General features: G+C 47.6%; 2 protein-coding genes across 2 annotated transcripts; one reads left to right on the top strand and one right to left on the bottom strand.

The window, feature by feature from the left end:
• Positions 1-638: 638 nt before the first annotated feature.
• Positions 639-11981, bottom strand: MRPS11 (mitochondrial ribosomal protein S11). The gene is made up of 6 exons (XM_046654432.1): positions 11832-11981; positions 11590-11709; positions 5402-5500; positions 3068-3197; positions 1737-1802; positions 639-1012 (listed from the first exon to the last, which is right to left on the bottom strand). Exons 1-6 carry the CDS (start codon positions 11894-11896, stop codon positions 905-907), a joined length of 588 nt encoding a protein of 195 aa, XP_046510388.1. The 5' UTR covers positions 11897-11981; the 3' UTR covers positions 639-904.
• A 277-nt stretch (positions 11982-12258) lies between these two features.
• On the top strand, positions 12259-22945 carry MRPL46 (mitochondrial ribosomal protein L46). Its single transcript, XM_046654431.1, has 4 exons — positions 12259-12510; positions 13837-14026; positions 14774-14947; positions 21287-22945. Exons 1-4 carry the CDS (start codon positions 12283-12285, stop codon positions 21535-21537), a joined length of 843 nt encoding a protein of 280 aa, XP_046510387.1. The 5' UTR covers positions 12259-12282; the 3' UTR covers positions 21538-22945.
• Positions 22946-24972: the final 2027 nt, after the last annotated feature.

The following is a 24972-nucleotide window of genomic DNA, read 5'->3' as shown; positions in this document are numbered from 1 at the left end:
GGACCCCAGGGCCTTGACTAATGAGCAGTTGGTCAGGCCTGGCGGCCCAAGCTGAGCCCCCTGGTGTCAGCACCACCTGGGCTCCATGCCACTTGCTTTCCTGCACTTCCGGATTTGGGCTCTGCTCCCGCCCATCCCTCCCTCCACCCTGTTTTCTAGAGAATCCTGTTTTCTACCTCTACCCTCCCCGCTTTAGGGCCACTCAGTGTTGGGTGTTGAGAGTGCGGAAGCCCACAGAGCATGTAAAAGATGATACTACTGGGGGGAATCTCTGATTGTCCACTCTGAGAGAATGCCAACTGCGGACAACCCTCCCTCACTGTTAGGGCTAACTTCAAATATGCCCGCTGACAGTGAAATTATCAGGATACTCCAGACGGAGAAGGCGGCAAGCAGCTCTCAATCGGGGGCCAAATTACAAGCTAGTAACAAAAGCTGCTACATGAGCTCTGGAAACCTTGGATAAGGGGCTAAAAAGGAAATATCTGAAACCAAAGAGGGAAGCATCTGGTAAAAGGCAGCTCACACTGACGTTTTACCCTGCCATCCAGGGTCTCCCCTCAAGTCAGTCTCTCTTTCAGGGGAAGCAGGGATTACTGTTTGCAACTCTGGAAGCAAAAACCTCCTAAACTACTAGAGATGGTCGAGATGTTTTTATTTTGCAGAGCAGAGGCAGCATTTACTGGCTGGAGCCTGAGCCACAGCTGCCCTGGGGCTCCCCTTGTGTCCCAGAGAGGCGCGGCTTCACTTCAGTGCACAGCGACCTCCAGCCCAAGGCAGGAGCAGAGGCGACCACGTAAGGGGGCAACCTCTCCCCTCCTGCCTGTGATCTCTGACAGCGTGATCCACGAGGTCCGGCCAGAGGTGTGACCTGAGGTTGGGTGCAGTGCAGGCTTCCTTCCCCTCACAGCCTCCGAGCCTTCCGAGGGCGGCAGCCGTTGTGTGGAATGGGGGTGTTGTCTGTGATGGAGATCACTTCCAGGCCCCCCATGGTCAGTCCCTTGATGGCAGACTGGAAGGAGCAGAAGGAACAGGAGAATGGCATGCTCCCAGAAACGAAGCCCCAGCACGTCCTGACAGGGCTCGGGGTGGGGTGGGGAGGGAGGAGAGTGGGGAGGCTCTCTGGCTTGGAGACCTCCCATCCCAACACTATTCTCACAAAAGTCTCCCAACCAAACCCCTTCACCGAGTCCTCAGTGCTGTCCACTTCTCTAGTTGCACCTGCCACCTCCCCCCTTGAGCTTTACGATCTAACAACAAAGACTACTTGTCAGCCTCAACACACCTTGCGCCTTACATTTTGTAGTTTCCTCTGCCTGGAGCGTCCCTCTCCCGCTACACCTGGCTAACGCCTCATCATTTCTGAAAAGTCAGTAGAGATGTCATCTCTTTGGGGAAGCTTTCCTGATCACACCAGTGGACTCCCAGCACCCTGGGCACAAGCTTTCCCACTGCCCTCACTAGTGGGCACTGATAGCCCCCAGGGACCACCTTTCTCTTCCCAGTGCCTGGCACACAGCAGGCACTCAGTCAGTGTCCGATGAGTTAAACTAAGTGACCTGGGCTTGTTCTGAGCAGCTTAGTAGATCAGAACAACAGAAAGAAACTTTAAGCCATCATGGAAATCCACTACAGGGCCTCCCACTCTCCTGACTCTGCACTCAAGCCCCGCCTCTCACACTAACTAAAGCAGCGAGCACACGTGGTGGAGACTCACGGGACTCACGGACACTTACCAAGCGCCCTGGCCCCAGGCCTTTCACCACAACTCGGATGTGGGTCACGCCCTTCCCGGCAGCTTTCTGGAGAGAAGCAGAGGGTGGTTAGTGCTCTGGAGAGAGAACTGCTCCAACTGGCCTCGTACTCCCAGCGGGGGCAACAGGGCGACGAGCTCCAGGGAGAGGCACCTGCAGAGGTGACCAGGCGGAGCACAGGGAAGGAAGCACAGGACAGACGGCTGCAGTGCAGGACAGACAGCAGCAGAGAGCATGGAACCTGTCAGGTCACAGGTTTACAGTCAACTGGGATGCCTTTTAGCTCAGGACAGCACTGCCACCTAATGGAGATTTCTAATCTCGCTCAGATTCGCCTCAGGTGGGTAAAGGCAGAATTTCAGGCCATGAGGAGGTCCCCAGACTGCAAGGCTGAGCCTAAACACCCACTTAAAAAGTGTTACCATATCACTTTAAACTTTTAGGTATAGTTAAATCTTTCTTTCTGGATTATAAAGGCAGTTCACTATAGAAAGTCTGGAAAACACAGAGAGGTCATGTTGACCTACCACGCAGAAGCCACTGTTAACGCTGACGTATTTCTTTTGAGTGTCTATAATCTGTCCACTGGTGGACATTTAGCACAGTTTGATGATCATTAACACACAGCAATCAATATTTTGGGGCCCTGAGCTATGTTTGAAGGTCAGGGCTTTCCTTCAGGAAATGCTCTGGATGGCAGAGTGTGACCCTCGGTGAGGCCTGTGCTACTGCGGACAGCGCACAGGCTTTGTCCCACGCCAGCCTGGGGTCAGGTCAGGGGATGGAACTGGCTGCACAGCTCCAAGCGAGCCGTATGCTCTGATCTCGACTGGCTCTTCAAAACGTGGGCAGTACCAGGGTCTCCTGAGGGTCCAGGACAATAGATGTAAATGTCTGGCATGGAGCAGACGCTCGATAAACACACCCTGAGCAGTCCACTGCCAGTTCACTGCTAGAAAGGCCCGCAACAGTTCACTCAAACCGCTGTTGCACGGGAGACCTCACCATAGCTCCCCTTCTCCAAGCCGACATACCACCAACCCCGGCCCCTCGCCTGATCTGTAAACTGAGCCTTCAGCACCTGCTCTTACTGCGTCTGGAGTGAACAGCAAGTGTGTCACTTCTACTGAAACTGAGAGAAGGAGAAAAGAGAAGCCTTTTCACCAGACCCATTCGCACCACCTCAGTGTTAGCGTCTGCCAAGAGCTGGCAAATACCCAACTGCTTCTGAGCAGCTAGTTCAAGAACTCCCCCCAGGGATGAGCCACACAGCAGGTGGAGCACGCAGCAGAGGGAGCAGAGAACACACTTACCGCCGCGGCGGCTATGCCTGCCGTTTGGGCTGCGATGCCCGTGCCCTTCTTGGCGTTCCGGAAGCCCTCTGTGCCACAGGAGGCGCGGGCAAGCGGCTGGTTCGCGGCAGACATGACCTGGATCTGCGTGCTGGGAAGGCAGGCGTGGCACAGAGGATATGAGGACCGACCAGGGAAACGACGGACAGTGCTAACCATGCCCCCACAAGCCTGAATGAGACAGACACCCAGCTGCTTGCACTTGGGGTTAATCGGATGCATGTGTTTTGAACTCGATAGGAGGCATCAGGAAGGGTCAGAATTATCCTGTAAGCCTCATTGAAAACGGACAAGTCACATAAACTAAAGAGAGCTCTGTTACAGACTGAACGTCTCTGCCCCCTCAAAATGCATGTTGAAATCCTAACTCCTAACGTGATGGTGTTTGGAGTTGGGGCCTTTAGGAGAGATTAGGTCATGAGGGTGGAGCCCTTGTGATGGGATTAGTGCCCTTATGAAATGGACACGGAGAGCTCCCTCGGCCCTCCCACCATGTGAGGACACTGAGAAGCTCTCATCAGAACCCGCCTGTGCTGGCTCTCTGATCTGGGCCTTCCGCCTGCACAATGGTGAGAAAGAAGCATCTGCTGTTTAAGCCGCGCCGTTTGCGGTACTCTGTTACAGCAGCCTGAGCTACAGCATAAGAGAGGCTTCATGATCTGAGGGGGGCTGGGTGTCACCCAGAAGAAGGGGGCACGTTTGCCTCCTGGGTCTTCCCTGTAGCTGATGCTTAAATTAGATTTGATGTCCTTGTTTGGCTTTTTTTCCTAAGAAGTTAGATGTTTCACATCAGGTAATTTTTAAAAAAACTTTAAGGAAAGTTTCAAATATACACAAAAGTGAACAGAACAGTATTGAACCCCCATGGACCCATCACTCAGCCTCAACAATTATTAACTCATATCCAATTCAGTTTCACCTACAGACCCTGTTTCTACTCCCTTCTTTCCCAACTAACGGATTATTTTGAAGCAAATCCCAGACCCACCATTTCACCTGTAAATAGTTCAGCGTATATCTCTAAAAGATAAGGACTCTTCAAAAAAGCCCCACAAAACATTATCATACCTCAAAAAAGTTAGCAATATTACCATATTGGATAATTTTAATGCTTATGATACTCTATTCTATGACCAAAAAATTTTTTTTAAATAAGTGAAACTTTTTCTAATCATCTCTAACGTTAACAAGTTAAATTAAAATGAAGGATGACTTCAAGAAATCCTTAGACGTGTTTTCCATCTCCCCTGGGGTCATCATCGTCCCGTCTTCTGGTCTGAAGAGCTCTGCAGCATTGACAGTGAAGGGGGTGCTGGCGGAGGGTTATGAAGAGACCTCCTGGGGTGGTCAGCCCTGGGGCGGGCCATCTTTTGTTGGCCTGGCTATGGCTATGATTAGGGCTTCTTGGGTTTTCTCTACTGAACAGACAGCCAAGAGAATTGCTTGTCCTGAGACAACCTCAGCAGAGATCTACAGAGCAGGCCATAGACACTTAACAAAACAAACAGAGGGCTAACCTCTGTCCTCATTACCCTGAGAAGGGAAGAAAAAGAAATCCAGCTGCTCTCATTTGAGCTTATCAGATGGATGCAGAAACGAATCCTAGGGCATCTCACCTGTGCCCCACGCTCTATCCATGACGACCAACAGTCTCTTGTATTGTTCTCTAAATCGTGGGGGTTGGCCTGCAAAACTGTCACTAACATCAGCAAGGCTTCTGCTGCCAACACACAGCTCCCCTGGCACCCGTGTGTGAGCCACATAGCACGCTAGTCTTGTCACAGAAATCACCATTCACGTTTAGCCCCACAAGGCTGGAGGTCAGTGCACTGTGGCCCAAGGTGAGTACTTCAAAGGGACAAGACTTACTTGGAGGTTTACATTTTGGTTAGTTTGTTAATAAATCAAATATCCTGAAATCATCTCTCTCACCTTATTTATATATCACCCATCCCCTATCCCCCAGGACTCAGTAACACTTAATAGAGGCCATCATGGAGGGACCTTCTGCCCCTAAATACGCTCTCTCCAACGACTGAACAGACCAGGAAATACTATTCTGAAGGAAAGCAAAGAAATCTTATCACTATGATAGGCCCAACTCAATAAACTTGATAAAGACAGAGGTGGTTTCCCGAAACAAGGAGGGAGCCCGGGGGACCTCTGCATGAGCTGTCACGCAAAACGCAGCACCTGACTTGCACCCCAGCCGGGCGCCCAGAGCCAGCCTTGGCTCGCCCTCTGCGCCAAGGGGAAGGCGCCCACCCTGGCCCGCCAGGCCTCCCTCCCACTTACTTGTTGTAGGATGCTTTAATGTGTGCGATCGGGATCTCCTCGAATCTCTTTCCTGCCCACCTCAGAGAGCTCTCCTGTCCTGGAATTGGAGGGTAAATGCTGCAAGTAGAAGAAACATTTTACATAAAATTCGCTGGTTTTTTTTTTAAATAAAAAAGGAAACACATCACACGGTTTTAAAAAAATCGAACCGCACAGATGAACTCATACTTAAGAGCAGCAGCCCTCCCCTGGGCCTGCCCCCGAGGCCCCCAGTCCTTCTGGTGCTCCCGCTTGTAGCCAGAAACACAGTGCTCAAGCGGCCGTTTCTCGAGTTGCTGACTGTAGACACACCTAGTGACTTTCGACTAGGAGACGAAAATTTAATCCACAGTCCCCAGCTTCCCCATCCCTTGTAGTATAACCAGATCACTGTTTTCAATCTTCTATAGGCTGCTCTTTCTGCAATTTAAAAAATAAAGGCATTTCTTGTTTTCTTGTTTCATCACACACAAATGATATCTTGACTCTCTAGAAAAAAAGACAAAATAGGGGCTGGCTCCGAGACCTAGTGGTTAAGTTCAGCATGGTCTGCTTCAGTGGCCCAGGTTTGTGGTTTTGGATCCTGGGTGCAGACCTACACCACTCATCAGCCATGCTGTGGCGGTGACCCATATATATATATATATATGAAAGAAGAAGATTGGCACAGATGTCAGCTCAGGGCTAATCTTCCTCAAGCAAAAAAAGAGGAGAATTGGCAACAGATGCTGGCTCAGGGTGAATCTCCCTCAGAAAAAAAAAAAAAAAAGAAGAAGACAAAATAATTTTAATAATACTTAAAAAAAAAATCAGAATAGCAGCCAGCAAACTTTTTCTGTCAAAGGCCAGAGAGTAAATATTTTAGGCTTTGCTGGTCATGAAGTTTCTGTTGCAGCTACTTAACTTTGCCACTGTAATACAAAAACAGCCACAGACAACAGTAAATTAATGGGTGTGACTATGTTCCAGTTTGTCAACCCCTATCCCAGACCAGGGGTTCTCCATACTGGCCGAACAGCAGAACCATGGGATTCTGATGTGTAAGCTCCACCCCGAATTCTGGATGGGACGCGAGAATCTATTTCTAAGGTACTCCAGGGGAATCAGATGTGAACCAGGGTTGAGAACACCGGCCTAGACATGGTGTTGAGTTCAAGCTCTTTCACTGTCTCAGCCCAGCCTGTTCTCTGGCTGCCTCTAGGTCAGTGCTCTTCATTTTCAGGTGGAGAAGCCGAGGGACAAATAGGGGGACAGGGTTCGCAAGGGAAGTCGGGCCTTGGACCCAGGAGACCTGCCTCAGTTGGGAGTTGGCTCACCAAGCCGTGCTTTCTTTAACCCAAATGCACACGACTGTCGCTCAGCCATTGAGAAGCCAGTGACCGTGCTGTTGTGCCCACACACACACACAGATCAGATCCGGGCTGGACCCCCACAGCCTCTGAGACACAGGATTCTTGTTCAGAAAATGCACTATTATCTGAGCACCGTCCTCCCCAGCCCTACCTGCTTTCCTAGAGATATTTTTATTTTTTTTTTGAAAGATTTTATTTTTTTCCTTTTTCTCCCCAAAGCCCCCGGTACATAGTTGTATATTCTTCGTTGTGGGTCCTTCTAGCTGTGGCATGTGGGACGCTGCCTCAGTGTGGCTCGATGAGCAGTGCCATGTCTGTGCCCAGGATTCGAACCAACGAAACACTGGGCTGCCTGCAGCGGAGCGCACAAACTTAACCACTTGGCCACGGGGCCAGCCCCAAGATATTTTTAAAAAACAAAACAATAACAGTAGTATTCAAGCATTAGTGTATTCCTTCCTGCTGGGCCCGATCTTAGAGGGTTCACTCCCTCCGCAGCGGCCAGCTGAGCAGCCTGCACACTGAGACAGAAAACGGACGAGGCTTCGAGATGACGTTAATGTTTAAGCATTATCGTTTCCCCATTGATTATTTCCCCTATTGACTTGGGGGTCAAAAAACTTAAGACTGCTCAAGTCTGAACGTACCCGTGTAATGCTTTTATGTGCAGCAAGGTTTTCAACCAGGAAGGATTTGGAGCCTGAACCATTTAATTGAAGGTACGGACAAGATCAGTCCTTTAAACCTCCAGGTGCAATGTACACACGGACAAGTGGCTCACCCCAAGAAGCCCAGAAAAAGGAAGGAAAGTTTTCTGGCCCTGGTCTGCTGCCCCTTCACGCCCATCCTCAGACAGGGAAATGCAGCGAGGGGCCAGCACACACGCCGTCTCTTCTGAATGGCCCAGGAGGACTGGAAACAGTGCTGAGGGTCTAAGAAGCAGGCTGACTTCCGCCGTGAGCACTTCAGGAAGGAGTTCGCTGATCCCCGAACAAACCAACACAAACTGACCCTGACTCCAGTGGCAGATGCCGGAACGTGGGCTGGGTAAGCTGTGGCTCTACTCCCAAAGAGGGAGGGCCCTGCCTCTCGGTCTTCAACCCATTTTCTAATTGTGGCTAACAACATTTTTTAAAATGCAAATAAGTGTAGAGAAACGCAAAGATTATAGCTCCTGGCTCACTACTCCCGTCATCGGTACATGTGTAATTTCAGCAAGATCTTTCCAACCCCATGGCTTCTGTTTCTTGACCTCCTTTTCCCCACTGATCCCGTGTCCTCTATCCTACCCTGGCTACTTGCTCCTGTGGTCAAACCTACCCTTGTCATCACCACACCTGCAACTCCATCATGACCGTGGTTTCCACCACCACTCAGGCCGCCAGCTCCTGGCACACCCCCCGCTCCCTCCACCCCTCTTACTCAAGGAACCCTTCAATCCCCGATCCTACCACCTGTTCACTTTCCCTCACACCCGTCATGCCCTCCCTTCCCCCTTGACCTGCAGTGAATCCCATGACCAATCCTTATGACTACTCCCTTGCATACACCCTCATTTCTCTGCCCCCTCTTACTTCACTGACCTCTCCTGGCAAACCCTGAACCCTGGTTAAATCCATCTCTCCAGCCACTCCGAGCCTGTGCATGCATCTGCACAGCTGGCTAGAGAAAAACACAGCAATGTCGACTGCTCTCTCTACGTACCTTGGTTTCTCAGCCTCAGCACTAGTGACACTTTGGACAAGACAGTTCTTTGTTGTGGAGGGCTGTCCTGCACACTGTGGGGTGTTTAGCGCATCCCTGGCCTCTCCCCACTAGATAGTGTCTTTGAAGCTGTGACAACCAAAAATGTCTTCCGACATTGCTAAAAGTCCCCTTGGAGCCAGAAACCGCCCCCCGTTGAGAACCACTGCTTTATTTTAATGACTTCTAACATCAAGTGGGCCCTCAGCATGGCCTGGCAATCATACAGCATATCTCCAGTTCAATTATCCTTCCACTCTCCTGGACGACTATTTTATATCTTCTTTTGTCTCCTCCAACCTCCAACTCCTTCCTGCTTCCTCACTGCCAGCTGATGACCTTCAAGAAATAGAAGCAATCAGCTTCTTCCAGCTCCCACTGTCAAACATCTGTGCCCGCAATCTTTGCCTTCTCTCCTGTTATGATGCTCCACTTGTGTGTTGGCCTCTCAAGGGCATCACGCTGGCGATGCTCCTGCCCCCACATCATCCTTCTTGTCCCTCTCTGCTGCATCAGTCCCATCAGCAAAACATACTATCATTTCCCCAACTGAGAAACGAAAACCTCTTGATCCCAAAGCCTCCTTGAGTTACTGCCCAGTTCTCTATCCCCCCTCATGGCAGAACCCACTTAAAGAACGACTATGCTCGCTGTCTCTCCCTGCCTTCTTCTATTCTCTTTGAACCCATTCTAATCAGACTTTAGCCCTGTCACTCCACCAAAGATGCTCTAGTCAAGGTGACCAACCAACCCACAATGTTAAATCCAATGAGCATTTCTGTCATCAGCATATGGGCCTATCATATCGCAGTATCTGACACAGCTGATTTCTCTGCCCTTGAATCACACTAAAAAAAAGAAAGAAACTCTCTAGGGGGCTGGCCTGGTGGCGCAGAGGTTAAGTGCACACGTTCCGCTTTGGCAGCCTGGGGTTCGCTGGGTTTGGATCCTGGGTGTGGACATGGTACCACTTGGCAAGCCTGCTGTGGCAGGCATCCCAAATATAAAGTAGAGGAAGATGGGCATGGATGTTAGCTTAGGGCCAGTCTTCCTCTGCAAAAAGAAGAGGATTGGCAGCAGATGTTAGCTCAGGGCTAATCTTCCTCAAAAAAAAAAAAAACAAAAACCCAAAAAACAAAAAAAAACCCCCAAACTCTCCAGGTTTTCTTACTACCTCTCTGGAAGTTCCTTCTTCATCTCTTTTCCTGATTCTTCCTCACCTCCCAAATTACTAAATGTCAGAGGGCTCCAGGGTTCAGTCTGGGACCTCTTCTCCTCTTTATCTACACTTACTCTCTTGATGATCTTGCATAGTATCATGGTTTTAAAAATCCTCTATATGACAAGCCTTCCAAATGCATATCCGTAGCCCAGATCTGTCCCCTGAGCTCCATTTCTAACAGCCCACATTTGTACCTCTGTTTGGATGTTAATCAAGCATCTCAAACTTAACCACCCAAACCCAAACTCCCACAGTCTGCCCCGTCTTAAGAAATGATTTCCATCTTTCCAGCTGCTTACGCCAAAATTTTAGAGGGTTCCTTCATTCCGCTCCTTTGTCACACTTGACATTAACAAATCCTATTGGTTCTACTTTCTAATTGTCTCACTCCAACAATTTACACTCCCCTTACAGCCATCAGCCTGATCCAAGCCACCATCACTTCTTGCCCAGATTACTTCAAAAATCATCTAACTGTTTAGAAGACTTCTCCCAGCTTCCATCCTTGCTTCCTTGTAGTTCGATATCAACACAGCAGCCAAAGGGACTTCTTAAAATGTAAGCAATGCCATTTCAACTCTCTATCCAGAATTCTCCAGTGGCGTCCTATCTCACTCAGAGTAAAAGCTGAAGTCCTCACGATGGCTTACAAGGCCACACAGGATGCAGTCCGTGTGCCTGCTGCAGCCCTCGCCCCCTCTCCTATTTTCACTCCTCATTCCACATAGCCTTCTTGCTATTCCTCACAAACACTAGACGCACCCTCACCGTCTGTCGTACTCTCACATTTTACTTGTTTTCTATTTGTTATTCTCCATCCACTAGAACTTAAGATTCCGTGGAGGCAGGATTTTTGTGTGTTTATTCACTGATGTGTCCCCAGCACCTTGAACAGTGCCTGACATCGCTGAATGCCCACAGACTCTGGGCTTAAATTCCTTCAGCAGCTCCTCACTGCCTGCCACGGGGACCGTGTCAAAGCCCCGGGGTTACAGACAAGACCCTCAGCATTCTGATTCCTCCTTGACTCGCTGGCCTCAGCTGCCATCGCACATGCACTTTGACGCACCATGCTCTTTCATAGTGCACGCTTCTAGACTGTGAGCTGTGCCTAGAATGATCCCTTTCCTCTTGTCCGGTTGAACTCCCATCCAGTTCTGTCCTTTGCTCCACGTTATCTCCCACAGTCTCGCCTGACTTCCTCAGGAGTGAGACGCTCATTCTTTCACACTTCCAAGCAACCAGGTCTTACCTCCAGGCTACTCTTGATCAGACTATGGTGCAAATGTTTGCATCTCTGTCTCCCCTGGTAGACCGTGAACTACTTGTGGGGCGGAACGACCCTTTGTATTTGCATTCCCAGCGCCTGGCATGGTGCCTGGCACCAAGCAGGTTCTCAGCAAATGTGCGTTCAATGGATGTGAAGCACGTCCACTCAGCACACAGAGGTGGTGGGACTGACGGAAAGGAAGATGCGGGGCCCTAGGGCTGAGCACAAAACCCACCCAGGACCTTAGACCAGCTCTAAAAAGTGCACAATAATTGTGCCATAGCGTAGATCCCTCGGCCCCGCTTTGTGTCCGAGGCCCGGGAAGGTTGTTAGTCTGCCTGATCTCCCTTTCAGACGGAAAAAAGGCTGACACCTCCCATACACCTCCGACGTTCACTCATTCACTCGTCAAACGGTCACCGAGCACCCTCTTTGTGCCAAGGCTCATCTCATGTGATCCGCTCAACCTCTCACGGCATCATCTCCATTTTTAGATGGCAAGTGACACAGCTGGCAATTCACAGGCTCTCTGACTCTGGAGGGTGGGCAGCCCCCCGAGGGCTGGACCAGGGGCCCTCACCTGAAGCTGCTGCCGCCCGAGGTCGGGGCTGCCGCCTTCTCAACTTCCGGCTTGGCCGCCGCGTCTTGCAGCTGCCAGGCGCCCGTGTGGATGGCGGGGGCCGGCGCCCCGGCCGCGACCCTGCGGGGAAGGAAAGCTCAATGAGGTCCTCGCGGCCACTGGCGTCCACGTGGCTCGTGCGACACGGGTAGGAGGGCCGTCCCGGGGGTGGCCGTGGGCTCGTAGGGGGTAATCACTCTTACCTGGTCGTCGGCGGCCAAATCCATGACCGCAGGAGCCAAGATCCCACGTTTCTTACAACCTGCATGACTGGAATTGACCCTAGTCGGCTCCCGTCCGCGGCGTCCGCGGAGCCGGCTTAGCTGGGGCGGCGCCAGTACCACTAGCGCTTGGGTGGGAGGGTGCAGAGGAAAAGTCACCTGGTTCCTCTCCATAAGCTCCATTAAAATTTTTTATTCCCATTTAAGTGCTCTATAATAACTATCGTTGCGAGCGTCCACTGAGAATTTCCCCCCTTTTCCCTAATCTTCTCACATGAGATCTCCGCTCACCCCTCCATGTTGGAGTGGTTTGTTCTAGTAGTACCGGGGACTGAGGACTTTCCTTCAGGCCGCTCCCGCGCTGCCTTGTGGGAATTTGGGATTAGCCCAGGAGCCCGCTGGGAGCCGCGGTACATTGTGGGAGGGCGGAAAGATGGCGGCGCCCGTGAGGAGGGCTCTGTTAGGGGCGGCGAGGGACTGGCGGCGGTTCGACGGGCTCTGGGCCGGTAGCCTGGGTTCTCGCAACCTGGCTCTTGCGGCCGCACCCTCGAGCAGCGGGTCTCCATGGCGCCTGTTGGGCGCGATGTGCCTGCAGCGGCCACCGCTGGTCTCAAAGCCGCTGACCCCGTTGCAGGAAGAGATGGCGGCTCTGCTACAGCAGGTAGGTTTGAGGTGCGGGTCGCGGCTTCAAGGTGCGGTTGGGGAGCAATAGAGGCACGTGGACCTGGGTTTATCCCGACTCCGGGACTAGTTAATTTGTGTGACCTTGGGCAAGTTGGCCCACCTCTCTGAACTTCAGTCTACTTACCTGCAAAACGGTACCTACGTTGGTGGGTTGGTTTGGTACGTAGTAGGCGTTTAATAAGAGACAGTTTGTTTTCATTGGCCTTTATTGTCACCTTAAGCAGCTCTTTGGAGATGCTCTCCTTTTTCATTCAACACACTAGGGATGCGGTGGTGAACTAGACGGACTCCGTTCCTATCGCAGGTAGTTGAGTTTGGAGAAAGTCTTTGTGTGACGAGTGTTAGAAGGCCGTGGGCACATCTGTAAGGTGCCTGTGATAAAGTCTGTTTGTGTCAGGGGCAAGTGAGGAAACAGGGGCAAAAACTGGGTGTAGTGACTGTGAGGGTCTTAAATCCCCAAAGACAGCGACTGAAGGATGCTATGTTTCTCCAGAATCTGCGATATTTTTGTCTGAACTGCTGAGAGCTATAAACTTCACTTCCTGGCTTTTTACTTGGTTTATTCATTTACTCTGCAAATATTTTATTAATCACTTTACAGATAATCATTTCGCACCTACTTTGTACAGAGACTGTGCTAAGTGCTAGGGGAGCGGGGATGAGTCAGACAGACCCAGGTCTCGTTCTCGAGTGCTTCAGTCTAGTGGAGGGGTGCCAGCCAATAACCAAATAATCACATGACTATACACGAATTGCAGATTCCGGTTGTTGTAGAGGAAAACACAGGGTACTGTGAGAGGGTTTAGCAGGGACATCTAATTTGATTTTATGGGAGGTGTCAAGGAGTATCTCTCTGAGAAAGAGATAAATAAATTGAGATGTGAAGGAAGAGTAGGAATCTCCCAGGAGAAGAATGTGAGGGAAAACATTCTAGGAAAAACGAACAGCAACTGTAAACTCCCTGAGGCAGGAAAGCCCACGGTGAGTGAGATTCTGTTCCCAAAGTGACATGAGAAGCGTGTAAAAGGGCACGCAGTGTCTGTCCCGTCCTTTGTTCTTTGTAGTGGGCTTGAGCTCCAGTCACATTCTAAGATTTTGGCAAATGTAACTCAAGCCCAAAGTGCAGGTGACCTTTTTTCTTTCCCTTTTTTCTCTGTGGTGTTTTGGTTGTATATCTGGTTATGTTCAGCAGTAAACTTCTGAGTCTGTCAAGTGTGCTATATCTGTGTTTTATTCTGCCCGTTTTTTTGTCCTTATAATTTTCCCAGATTGGGGTAGATTTTTGCCCTTTTAATATTCCCAGATCGAGATCGAGAGAAGCCTGTATTCAGACCATGAGCTCCGTGCTTTGAGTGAAGCCCAGCAACTAGCAAAGAGGAAGGCTGACCTGTATGATGAAGAAGATGGTGAACGGAATATCCTGCTGGTGCAGGACTTGGAAGATGTGTGGGAGCAGAAATTCCTACAGTTCAAACCTGGAGCTCGCATAACAGGTTGTGGGCATTTCAGGCCAGCAAGAAGGAAGGGAAAGCGGGGTATTCTGGTTCCCAGACAAGGGACAGCTGCTTAGCCCCTGCTTCACGTTTTCAGTAACAAATAATTTCAAATAACAAAACTGCTTTCAGATGGGAGAAAAGTAAATTCATCTCCCTGTTCCTCACATTTACTCATACAAGTTTTAAGACGCCTGTGTTATTTTTGAGTGGGAGGTAAGGGGCTTGGCATAGCCTCCTCTCTCAGTTAAACTTTATGAATGTTATATGAGTTTAACTCCTAATTGAGACTGAGAGTGGGGGAGATTAAGCCTTTCCCACTAGTATCCCTCTTAAAGCTGGGGGTTGAATTTTCTTATCCTTATTTCACAGATGAAGACTGAAGAACAGAGAAAGTGGGGGCTAGTTAAGTCAGTAATAGTGTCAAAACCGATGAAGTAGCAGTGTTTGAGTTAGTATGGATATTGCTTCTTTTCCAAAGGCTCAAAGTGCTTTCTTTCTGTTTTGCCCCTCAAAGGAGATCAGCTTTGCCTTTCCTCTTCTTACATTTTAGTTTCCTCAAGGTTGTGAGACTCCACCCTGAAAGAGGTTGGAGGTAGAGAGATGAGCCAGGGTCGTCCCTGGATTCTGAGTGCTTTGAGGGCATGCACTGTTGCTCTGCCTTAAAGGAAGACTGTAGAACTCCCCTCCCCTTGGTTCTGGCAGCTCACAGTCGTCTTGTCTCCTCTGACCCCGTTTCCTCCGTAGAAGCTGATAAAAAGAATGACCGAACCTCACTGCTCCGGAAGCTGGACAGGAACCTTGTCCTGTTGGTCAAAGAAAAGCTCGGAGATCAGGAGGTTTGGCTGCTGCCCCAGGCAGAGTGGCAGCCTGGGGAGAGCCTGCGGGGAACAGCGGAGCGAACCCTCGCCATGCTCTCAGGTGAGTTCTCTGCCTCCCTCTTAACCCCACAAGACTTACTTCCGTCTCAGCTGGAAGATTTATGGGCTGACTGTGAGGACAGCTTTAAGAGTAGGTGGTGGAGAGGTTAATGGACACTTTGATATTTGTAAGCATTTCAGCTAGAAAAAAATCTTCGATCCAGTGAAAGTCTATCCTTGTCCCACTGAGATTTTTAAACTTTATTTCTTTTTTATTATTTATTTATTTACTATAATAGCATGTTTTATTGATGGCAGAAAGAAAATTCTTTCACTTATAAAAAAGATATTTGCTTTGTTTAACTCTATTTTTTCCCATTCTTTGTGTGGGTTAAATTTTTTTCCTCCTAAAATCTGCTTTTTTGTTCTCCAAATAATATCCACCATGGCAGCATCTTATTCTGAAGGGAAAGTAGGTCTGTCAACAGGTTTTGACCAGGAGGCTTCAGTCAACGACTCCTTTCTTTGCAAAGACTCTTCTCAGATGAGTTCCGAGCCCGGGGAGTTTGGTAAACTGCTGGGTTGGCTCAGCGGATTGTCTTGGCCGGCCATCACCTCCTTTCTGGAACTCAAGCGTTCAGTCGTAGGCACCTTCTTCCTCCCATGCCTCTATTTGAATGGGCCTGATGTTGCTTAGTTGTGCTTCTTCAGAGTTTCCATAATCAGTGAATTTAACAACTGCTGTCATGCCTGGAGAATGGAGAGCTTCAGCTTCTGCTTAGTAAAACTTGTCGGCTTCCCAGTGAATGCAAACATTTCTTCTCCAGGTTTCCACAGTTTTGCCTGCTCCCTGGGAATAGATAATTCTAGTACTTTTTCTGGTTTAATTGGTCTGGATCTTCTTCTGGGCCCACTATTCTCCTCACAGGATGTAGCTGTGATGGGCCCTGCTGGCTTAGGAGGTCCTACTCGCCTTTGCCTCAGGGGCATTCCTGTCTGTCCGTTTGGAAGACCAGTGAGACTGTTAGTTCAGATAGGATTCTGGAAGTCTGTATTTAGATTAAAATGCTTTTCAATTCTTACATCATTGAAAGCTTCATTATTGAGATTTACTGTCATAAAAATGATCAGGGTTTGCTGTTTGGTTTTCTTTTTTCCCACGTATATTTGGTTATTATAATCTATGGATTCTTGAGGAAGCGGATTTTCTTTTGTCTCTGCATAGGATGGACCTTTTCCTGATCTGCTTTACGTAGAGTGATCCCTTTTTTTTTAAAAGCACCGTCATTGTTCTGAGAACTTAAAGGGTATGAAGTATCTTTACTTCTGTCCTATCTAGAATATGGTCTGTCACACTTGGTTCTTTCTTTAGCCCATACTTTGTTTCTAGGTAATCCACTGCTTTCTAAAATTGACTGTGAATTTTGGGTGTCTCTTTGAAAATGAAGAGGTTTTTTATTTCTTGACTGTCTGGTATCATTACGAAGAAGATACCCTGGTTCATTATTATCTTTGACTCCATTTTGCTCAGTATTTGATACTCTGTTTAATGAAGCTAATGAAGCTGCTCTGGCTGTGATTTAGGTTCCGCCCCAGGGTCCCGCGCGGTGGCAGCTGATGGAAAAGCACCCAGACTTTCTGTGAAAGAAGCTTGTTTGCTTATCTTAAGACATTGGCCTCAGGGGCAAGCATCCAATTCAGGATGCGTCTTGGGACCTACGGAAATACCCTCCAGGATGGTGCCAGCCCTGCACTCACCCTCTCCCCACTGGGAGTTTTAAATTTAGTGCGTTCAGAGTCAGTGCTCCTCCCGTCCTCCCAACCCGCTTCTCTTCCTGTCCTCCAGCCTTGCTTACTGACACCGCCACTTACCCATTCACCCGAGAAACCTCAGAGTCATCCTTGACCTCATTCTGACATCCACAAGTTCTCGAGTCCTACCTGGCCTGTTCTAAATATTCCTCTCGTTATTCCACACCTTAGCTCTGACCCCTTTCACATCTCACTAGACCAGCGTTTCTCAACCTTGGCACAATTGACATTTGGGGCCGGATAATTCTTTTTGGGGGCTGTTCTGTGTGTTGTAGGATGTTAGCAGGGTCTCTGGCTTCTACCCACTGGATGCCAGTAGCACTAACCCATCCCCACTCGCCCTAGTGTGACAATCAAAAATGTCTCTAGACATTGCCAAATTTTACTTGAGGAGTGAAATCACGGTAGCGGAGAACCACTCGAACGGACTCTTGAAGTAGATGCCAAATAAGTTCCCCTGTGCTTTCGTCTCATATCCTTCGGCGCGGCCAGGATGAGCTTTCAAAAACGCAAATCCCTTGTACTTCTCTGCCTACAATTCTTAGAAAGCTTCCCATGAAAGTTCAGACTTTTAGGCATGGCCTATAAATCCTTTGTGCTCCGGTCCTGAGCTTGTCAGTCTTCCGTCTTGCTGCTTATAAGTGTATGTTTTAAGTTCTAACCTGGCGCACCTTTTGCATTTCTTGAATCGTGGTCTTTCACGCAGCTCTGTTTTGAGGTGTGCTGGTCCCTGACTGGAATGCTTTCTCCTCCGTGTGTGTCTGCTCAGCTTTTAAGACTCAGCTCGTACATTATACCTCTGTGGTGGAACCTTCTCCAAGCCTCTAGGTAGAGCAAGGCTCCCTCTAGGCTCCCATAGCACTGTGCGTGCCTTACTCAGTTTATGCGAGAGACATCTCCTCTGTGCCGACCGTTTGCTGGGCACTCTCCAGGCAGTGGGGTCACAGTGATGAAGAGGACGCTCCCCCTGCTCCCCGGGAGCTTTAGCTCCAGTGGAGAACACGCTCTTTCACTTACCCCACTGCTCTGTAATTGTTTGTTAGCACAGTTCTCTCCCCATCCAGAATTCTGGCTCCTTGAAGGCGCACACAGTATCTACTCCTCTCCGTCACCCCAGCTCTCAGCAAAGGACCTGGCACATAGTAGGCACTTGCTGAACGTTGATTTGGTAGTCTCAGTGCAGAGCCACTTTTACTGGCCCCACTACCAGCATAAGCACCTGCTAAAGAAACGTCAGCAGCCTGTGCGTGTCCCCTTGATCCTTTCCCATGAGGGGCCTGCGCAGCCTGCAGGAGAGGTAGCGAGACAGAATGGAATGGGTGGGGACTTCTGCTCTCCTGGTTTCCTCAGCCGTCACGTAGGAGTTGGCAGCTGGATGTCTGCCCAGGATCCTGTGTTCAGTTGCTCAGCTTCCCTCATGTCAAACATTCCTGAGTGATGCTTGTCAGCTCCACCTCCTGCGTACCTGTGGAAGGGGCACCACTTGGCACTACACTTTCCTCCTGTAACATTCTCATTGTCGTAAATAAATGCGAAAGGAAATATATAAAAGATAAATTGTTTCATAAGTACGTATAAAATGTTGATTTGTTGCAAATTTATTAAAATGGCAAATAACATAAAATAATGAAAATGGCAAAGAGAAAGTCAAGCAATATAAAAGTATACATATAAAAAAGTCAAAGTCCATTCATTTCTTCCTGGTTAGCGCCACACTTCCCCAGTATTTCTGCAAGATGGAATTCCCAGAGGTGGAATTAAAGGGCAAGGACAGGCACATTTAAGTTTTTGATAGGTGCTGCCCCTTTGTCCTGTAGAATGTATGTAACATTTGACATTTTCAGGAGTGTGCACAGGGGGGTCTATTTGTCTGGACCTCACCAACATATGAAATAGTCTCTCTTTCACTTTTGCCTATCCAGTCAGTATAAAATGACTCGTTTGTGTTAACATTTTCCTGATTGCTAGTGAGATTAGCCATCTTCTCTTATGTTTATTGGCTGTTTGTATTTCTTCTTCCCTGAACTGCCTAGTCAGATTCTTTGCTCAATGAACTGTTTCTTTTTTTCTTCTTGATTTGATTATTATTATTTTTTTTTTTAAGATTGGCACCTGAGCTAACATCTGTTGCCGTTCTTCTTTGTTTTTTCTTTCTTCTTCTTCTTCCCAGAACATCCCCCCCAGTATATAGTTGGATATTCTAGTTGTGGGTCCTTCTGCTTCTGCTATGGGGGACGCTGCCTCACTGTGGCCTGATGAGCGGTACTAGGTCCGTGCCCAGGATCCGAACCAGGGAAACCCTGGGGTGCAGAAGTGGAGCATGTGAACTTAACCACTTGGCCGTGGGGCTGGCCCCTGATTATATTTTTTAATCCAGTTTTTCCAGATTATGGAAAAGTAATACGTATTCATAGAATTAAGTGGAAAATTCAGAAAAGTATGAGGACACGTATAATAACTGTTTATCTGCTAATATAATTCTGCTCACAGATACACATTGCTGACATTTTGTGTTGTAGGTGAGCCCACATGATACATGAATTCCTCATCTAATGCTCGTCATGGTATTGTTTTCTGATATTGAGAAAGCAATTCATTGTATATGGTGAGAAAGTTATCAGTGTCTAGTAAATGTAGTATAGGATAAGAAGTAATTTTCCCTTCTTAGAGGCAACCATCATTAGCAGTTTTTTGTGGATCCTTTTGGAAATGACAACCATATGTGTATTTAATCTGTTTCTTTTTTCCACATGGTGGGAGCATATATATTACGGTTGCATACCTTCCTGTCTTCTCTTATATACTTTTAAGCATCTCTGTACATCAGCACACAAACACATATCTTACACTTTTTTACACCAGCATGCTGTCTCATGGTGTGCATGTACTGCAGTTTGTTTAACCAGGCTGTGACTTTTACAAGTGAAGCTGCAGTGGACATCCTTGTACACTCATCTGGGCTCACGTGGGCAAATAAATATATTTGGGAGGATAAAGTTCTAGAGGCAGAGTTGCTGGATCAAAGGGTGTCTATAATTAAAATTGATAACTCTTGCCAAATAGAGCAGTTAACTAATTTACGCTCCCACGATAAGTGTGAGAGTACCTATTTCCCCCTTATTTTTGATAAGTGATGTATAGCTCAAAATTTTTGAACTTCAGTTATAATATGTTGTTGTTTTAATTTGTATTTTTTTTTTTTTAAAGATTGGCACCTGAGCTAACATCTGTTGCCAATCTTCTTTTTTTTTTTCTTGTTCTTCTTCTCCCTAAAGCCCCACAGTAATGGTTGAATAGTCTAGTTGTGCGTGCCTCTGGATGTGCTCTGTGGGATGCTGCCTCAGCATGGCCTGATGACGGTGCCATGTCCACACCCAGGATCGGAACTGGCGAAATCTTGGGCTGCCAAAGTGGAGCACACAAACTTACCCACTGGGCCACAGGGCTGACCCCCTAACTTGTATTTCTTTAATTGTTAATAAGATTGAGCATCTTTTAGTTAGTATATAGGTCATTGATATGTATCTTCATGTGAACTTCCTGTTCATATGCTTGGTTCGTTTTTCTTTTAGATTTGTTGGTTTTTTCCTCATTGATTTTTAAGTACTTCTTATACCTTAAGATATTATTCATTTGTTGAATGTGTTGAAAATATTTTTCCTATTTTGTCCTTACTTTTTTATGCTTCATTTTTCTTTGCAGACAGATTTGATTTTTGGGTAGATAAATATGTCTTTTCTTTGTTGGAGTTTTGAATTTTGTGTCTTGGTTAGGACTTCCTGTCTCAAAAATGACACAGAAAGTATCCCACATTTTTTTTTTTTTAGCAGTCGTGGTTTCTTTTTTGTTTAATGAAAACTTAAAAAATACAGAAAAATTTAGAAAATATTAAACATCCATGAAACTACCATCCAGAATAAAGAAACCTCTCAGGAAAATTTAAAATTTTTATTGTTAAATCTTTGATCTATATGGTATCACTTTTGATGTGAGGACTGAGGTAGGGATCCAGCTTCACTTTTCCTCGTTAGCTAGCCAGTTTTCTGAATGCTCTTTAGTAATTAATGCGTCATTTCCCCATCCTTTGAAATGCTGGGTAGGGGTTATTAACCCTCTGTTATAGATTACAGATACGATATTATCTATCTATCTGTCTTTGTCTTAACTTTGATTATGATGTTTCACCCTACAGAAGTTAAATCAGGTTCTTCTTTGGCTTTCGATGTGACAGTCCCTTTAAAAGGCAGATGAACTTTGCTTTACAGATACCCAGTGTCTTGGTCCTTCCTCAGCAGATGGGGCTGAGTCCAGAAGCTCTGCGCTCTGACTCCCAGGTGGTGATATTTGAACCGCATTGCTCCCTTCAGTCTAAATGCAGGAGTTTGGCGCATGGAGTGGACCCAGGGAGTTGGGAGCCCTGCGCCGGGAGCATTTTGATGGGAGGAGAGCAGGCCTTTCAGGAGTGACCCTTCCAGGGATTGCTTTGACCTCTGGCTGGAAATGGCTCTCCCAGAGACTCCCGGTGAGTTTGGGAGTCAGAGTAAACAGGTGGGTGTATCCTCATCTTCCAATTCTGTCCCCCCCTCAGAAAACAACATGGAAGCCAAGTTCCTGGGAAATGCACCCTGTGGCCACTACAAGTTCAAGTTCCCCCAGGCAATGAGGACAGAGACTATCCTTGGAGCCAAAGTATTCTTCTTCAAAGCACTGCTACTCACTGGAGACTTCTCCGAGGCTGGGAAGAAAGACCGCCATGTGTGGGTCAGCAAGGAGGAGCTGGGTGACTATTTGAAACCAAAATACCTGGCCCAGGTTAGGAGATTTCTCTTGGACCTCTGATGGACTGAGCTGCCTGTGGACAACGCTCGGACAGGTCTGCGACTGGGGCCTCAATGACGTTTTGTGGTTCCCCCATCTTTGTAGGGAGTATCAAGCAGCAGACTACGTTCTGAGAAATAAACGGGTTTGTCCTTGTGTATTCTCGGCTGATCGGCCCTTCGAGGACCACTGACTTCTCCTGGTAGGGAGAGAGCCGTCTCTCAGGGGGTCTTTCCCTTTCTTCCCAAGCTGGTAATTGAGTATTGCATTACTTTATAGTGAGTCAGCTGACTTCCTGGGTCCAGGAAGAAAAAAACAGAAGAAAATCAGTCAAGCTTCTAAAAGCCTGGAGTTTTGTGAAAGCTTCTATCCCTGTGGGGAAAAAAATAGTTTTGTGTAGTTTCTTAGCTGTTTTCCGTTTTCTTTTTCCCTCCCTTCCTACTTCATATGAAAGTATGTCAGTTTAACCTAGGAAATAATTATTCCTCCTTTTTTTTCCTTTCTTCTTTGATTCATTCTTCCTTTTTTTTTTTTAAGGCATTTTATATTTAAACAGAATTTAATCCTGTCTTATCTGTTTTGAAACAGTCATGTGAAATAAGCAGGGTCAGCTTGTTGTCTCCGTTTTACAAACGGAGGAATCACAGCTGAGTGGCCCTCAGCTAAGAGTCTTCCTGCGCAGCACTGATGGTGCAGGAGAAGCCGATCTCTCGCCTCTGGGTTGGGGCTCTTGACCCCTCACTGTGTTGATTGGGTCACCACTGGTCCCAGTGCCTGGCACAGGGAAGGCACTCAATGAACATTGGCTCAGTGAGTGGAAGAAGCGAGGATCTCAGGCATGCCTCTGTCTGCCTAGAAGAGTGGCTCCAACCACAAGGCTGCGGTCCTGGATCCCATCAGACTCCCTGGTTTCCTCGCAGACAGCCTCCTGGGTTAAACAGATGGCCCTTTATGATACAAGCTTGCAAATGTCATATCATGATTTATAATATTTGATCTTCATCCTCATTCCTGGTACAGAGCTCCTAAAACCCTTGGAATTTCCTAAGTGTCGAGAGCAATTAAGGTGTGTTTTGTTATATTGATGAAGTGCCTTTTGGAAAGCCCCTTGGTGACCTAGGAATAGGGGCTGCAACCTGGGGAGCCAACCCTGCCTACCCCCGACCTCTGGGGAGGGGAGAGGGGCTTGAGGTTGAAGCAGTTACCAGTGGCCAATGATGTAATCAATCATGCCGATGTAATGAAGCCTCCATAAAAACCCAAAGGACAGCATTCGAAGAGCTTCGGGGTTGGTGGACATGTGGAGATTTGGGGAGAATGGGGTGCTCGGAGAGGGCGTGGAAGCTCCTCGCCCTTTCCCCATACCTAGACCTACATATGTCTCTGTCTGCCTGTTCCTGAGTTATATCCTTGTATAATAAACTGGTATTCTGGTAAGTAAAATGTTTCTCTGAGTTCTTTGAGTCGCTCTAGCAAATTAATTGAACCCAAGGAGGGGGTCCCTGGAACCTCTGATTTATGGCCAGTTGGTTAGAAGCACAAATGATGACCCAGACTGGAGGGTTGGCATCTGAAATGGGGTGGGGAGTCTTGTAGGACTGAGCCCTTAACCTGTGGGATATGATGCTTTTTCCAGGCAGATAGTGTCAGTATTGAGTTGAATTGTAGGACACCCAGCTGGGGTCTGAGAATTGCTTGGTGTAGGGGAAAAACCCACACGCTGGAATTGGGACCAGAATCTTAATGACCTGTCATAAGATGGTTTATTTTGTTACAGAGTTGTCTCTTTCATAGGAAATAGCATGTATACAATTGGTAAATAGAGAAGTGGTGTCAGGGCAACCCAAAATTAGGTTAGTTCCTGTAAGATTTTCCCCAGAACATTAATATTTTGAAGTGCTCAGGGACAGAATTGAATACCTTAAGAAAAAAGCCAAAAATTTTGTAGAAGTGGCTTCCTTTATTACAAGTGGTGGCTAGTTTAGTAGCTCCAAGAATCACTACCAGCCTTTCCACTGTGTTAGGCTGTGTGGGGAAATTGAGTAGAAAGGAAGATGCTGTGCCTATGCCAGCCTTCTGTTTGTTTTACCAAATTGATGACGAAGGTCTTGTCCTGGGTCACATTTTTTATTTTGATGGAACTGGTCTCTGCTAGGACCTTCATCTCAAAGGACCCACATCTCAGGAAGATGCATGAGCCCCAGGATTGAAGGCTGCAAAGGGCCAGTGCACATGCCAGTGGGAGTTTAACTCCAGGAGCATCATCTTTGGGCTTGGTTCTATTTTGTGCTGTGGCTACAACATTCTGTGGTTTTCAGTGGTCTGCTCCAACCCCTCTTTCCCAGAAGCTTTGTAAGTTTTTGGAGTGTGATTTTGCAGAATGTAAGTTTTTTTGGCTTTCTAGTAGAAATGACTATACATGCTGAATGCCAGTCTGAGTCTTCCCTTGGCTGCCACATGTGACTGAAAACTTGTTTCTAGTCTATCCTTTGAGAGAAGATCGCTAGGGAACAAAGTAAGAGGTAATGTTCTCTGTGTTTTAGGGGATGGGAGCCTTCAAAGAAAGCAGTGGGAGGAGGAAAGAGTAACGTGTGTGATGTGGGGGTCAGGAGTTACAGTTTGAGGTGTGTTCATGCACCCTAAGAAGAGAAATGCCCGTGTGTGTGTGTGTAAAACATAAAACACCCTAAGAAGAGAAATGCCTGTGTGTGTGTGTGTGTGTGTGTGTGTGTGTGTAACGTGTAAAACACCACCCAGCTCAGCAGTAAGCTCCTGCAAATGTTTAGTCCCCTCTTGGTCCTTGCCTTCCCAAGTGATTTCCAGTCACTCGTTTTTCAACATTGCCGGTACTACGGAGAAAATGCTACCACTCTTAGAAACTTGTTTTCCTGGTAACTTAGCCTCAAGAGTTAACCTCCTGCTCAGCCTTTCCTGCACCTGGTCTGTGCTTCCACACTTAGCATTTTATAGGACCATGACTTGTTTGTTAGTCTGGGTCCTATACCTAACTGAACTTCTGCATCCTAGGACAGAGCCTGCCTCATGGCCATACTCAAAAAATGTTTAAGTCAGTCAGTTTCTTTCCCCATGAGCACTGAAGTTGGGAATCAGGAAACCTGTGTTTGAATTTGTTTTATGACCTTGGGTAAGTTACACCTGCTGTCGCTATTAACAACAGTGGCATGAGCCCTGACTGCCAGGAACTGGGCTAGGGTCCATCTCTGCAATGTACACTTATGTTCAAACCAGCAGCACGGCCATCGTCCCTATTTTATAGATGAGAAATAGACTCGGAGGTTAACTTGCTTAGGGGTACTCGCTAGTAGGTAGTGGGGTCAGAATTAGAACTCAGATCTGTGTACAAAGCTAGTTCTTAACCTTTCTTTCCCTTTCTCATCTGTAAGATGAAGACGATACTATTTCTCAGGCAATGTGATACTTTATGTGAAAGTACTT

The sequence above is a fragment of the Equus quagga genome, chromosome 2 (assembly GCF_021613505.1).
Source record: "Equus quagga isolate Etosha38 chromosome 2, UCLA_HA_Equagga_1.0, whole genome shotgun sequence".
Lineage (NCBI taxonomy): Eukaryota > Metazoa > Chordata > Mammalia > Perissodactyla > Equidae > Equus > Equus quagga.
The sequence above is the reverse complement of the archived record's forward strand: the minus strand, read 5'-3'. Positions and strand labels throughout refer to the sequence as shown.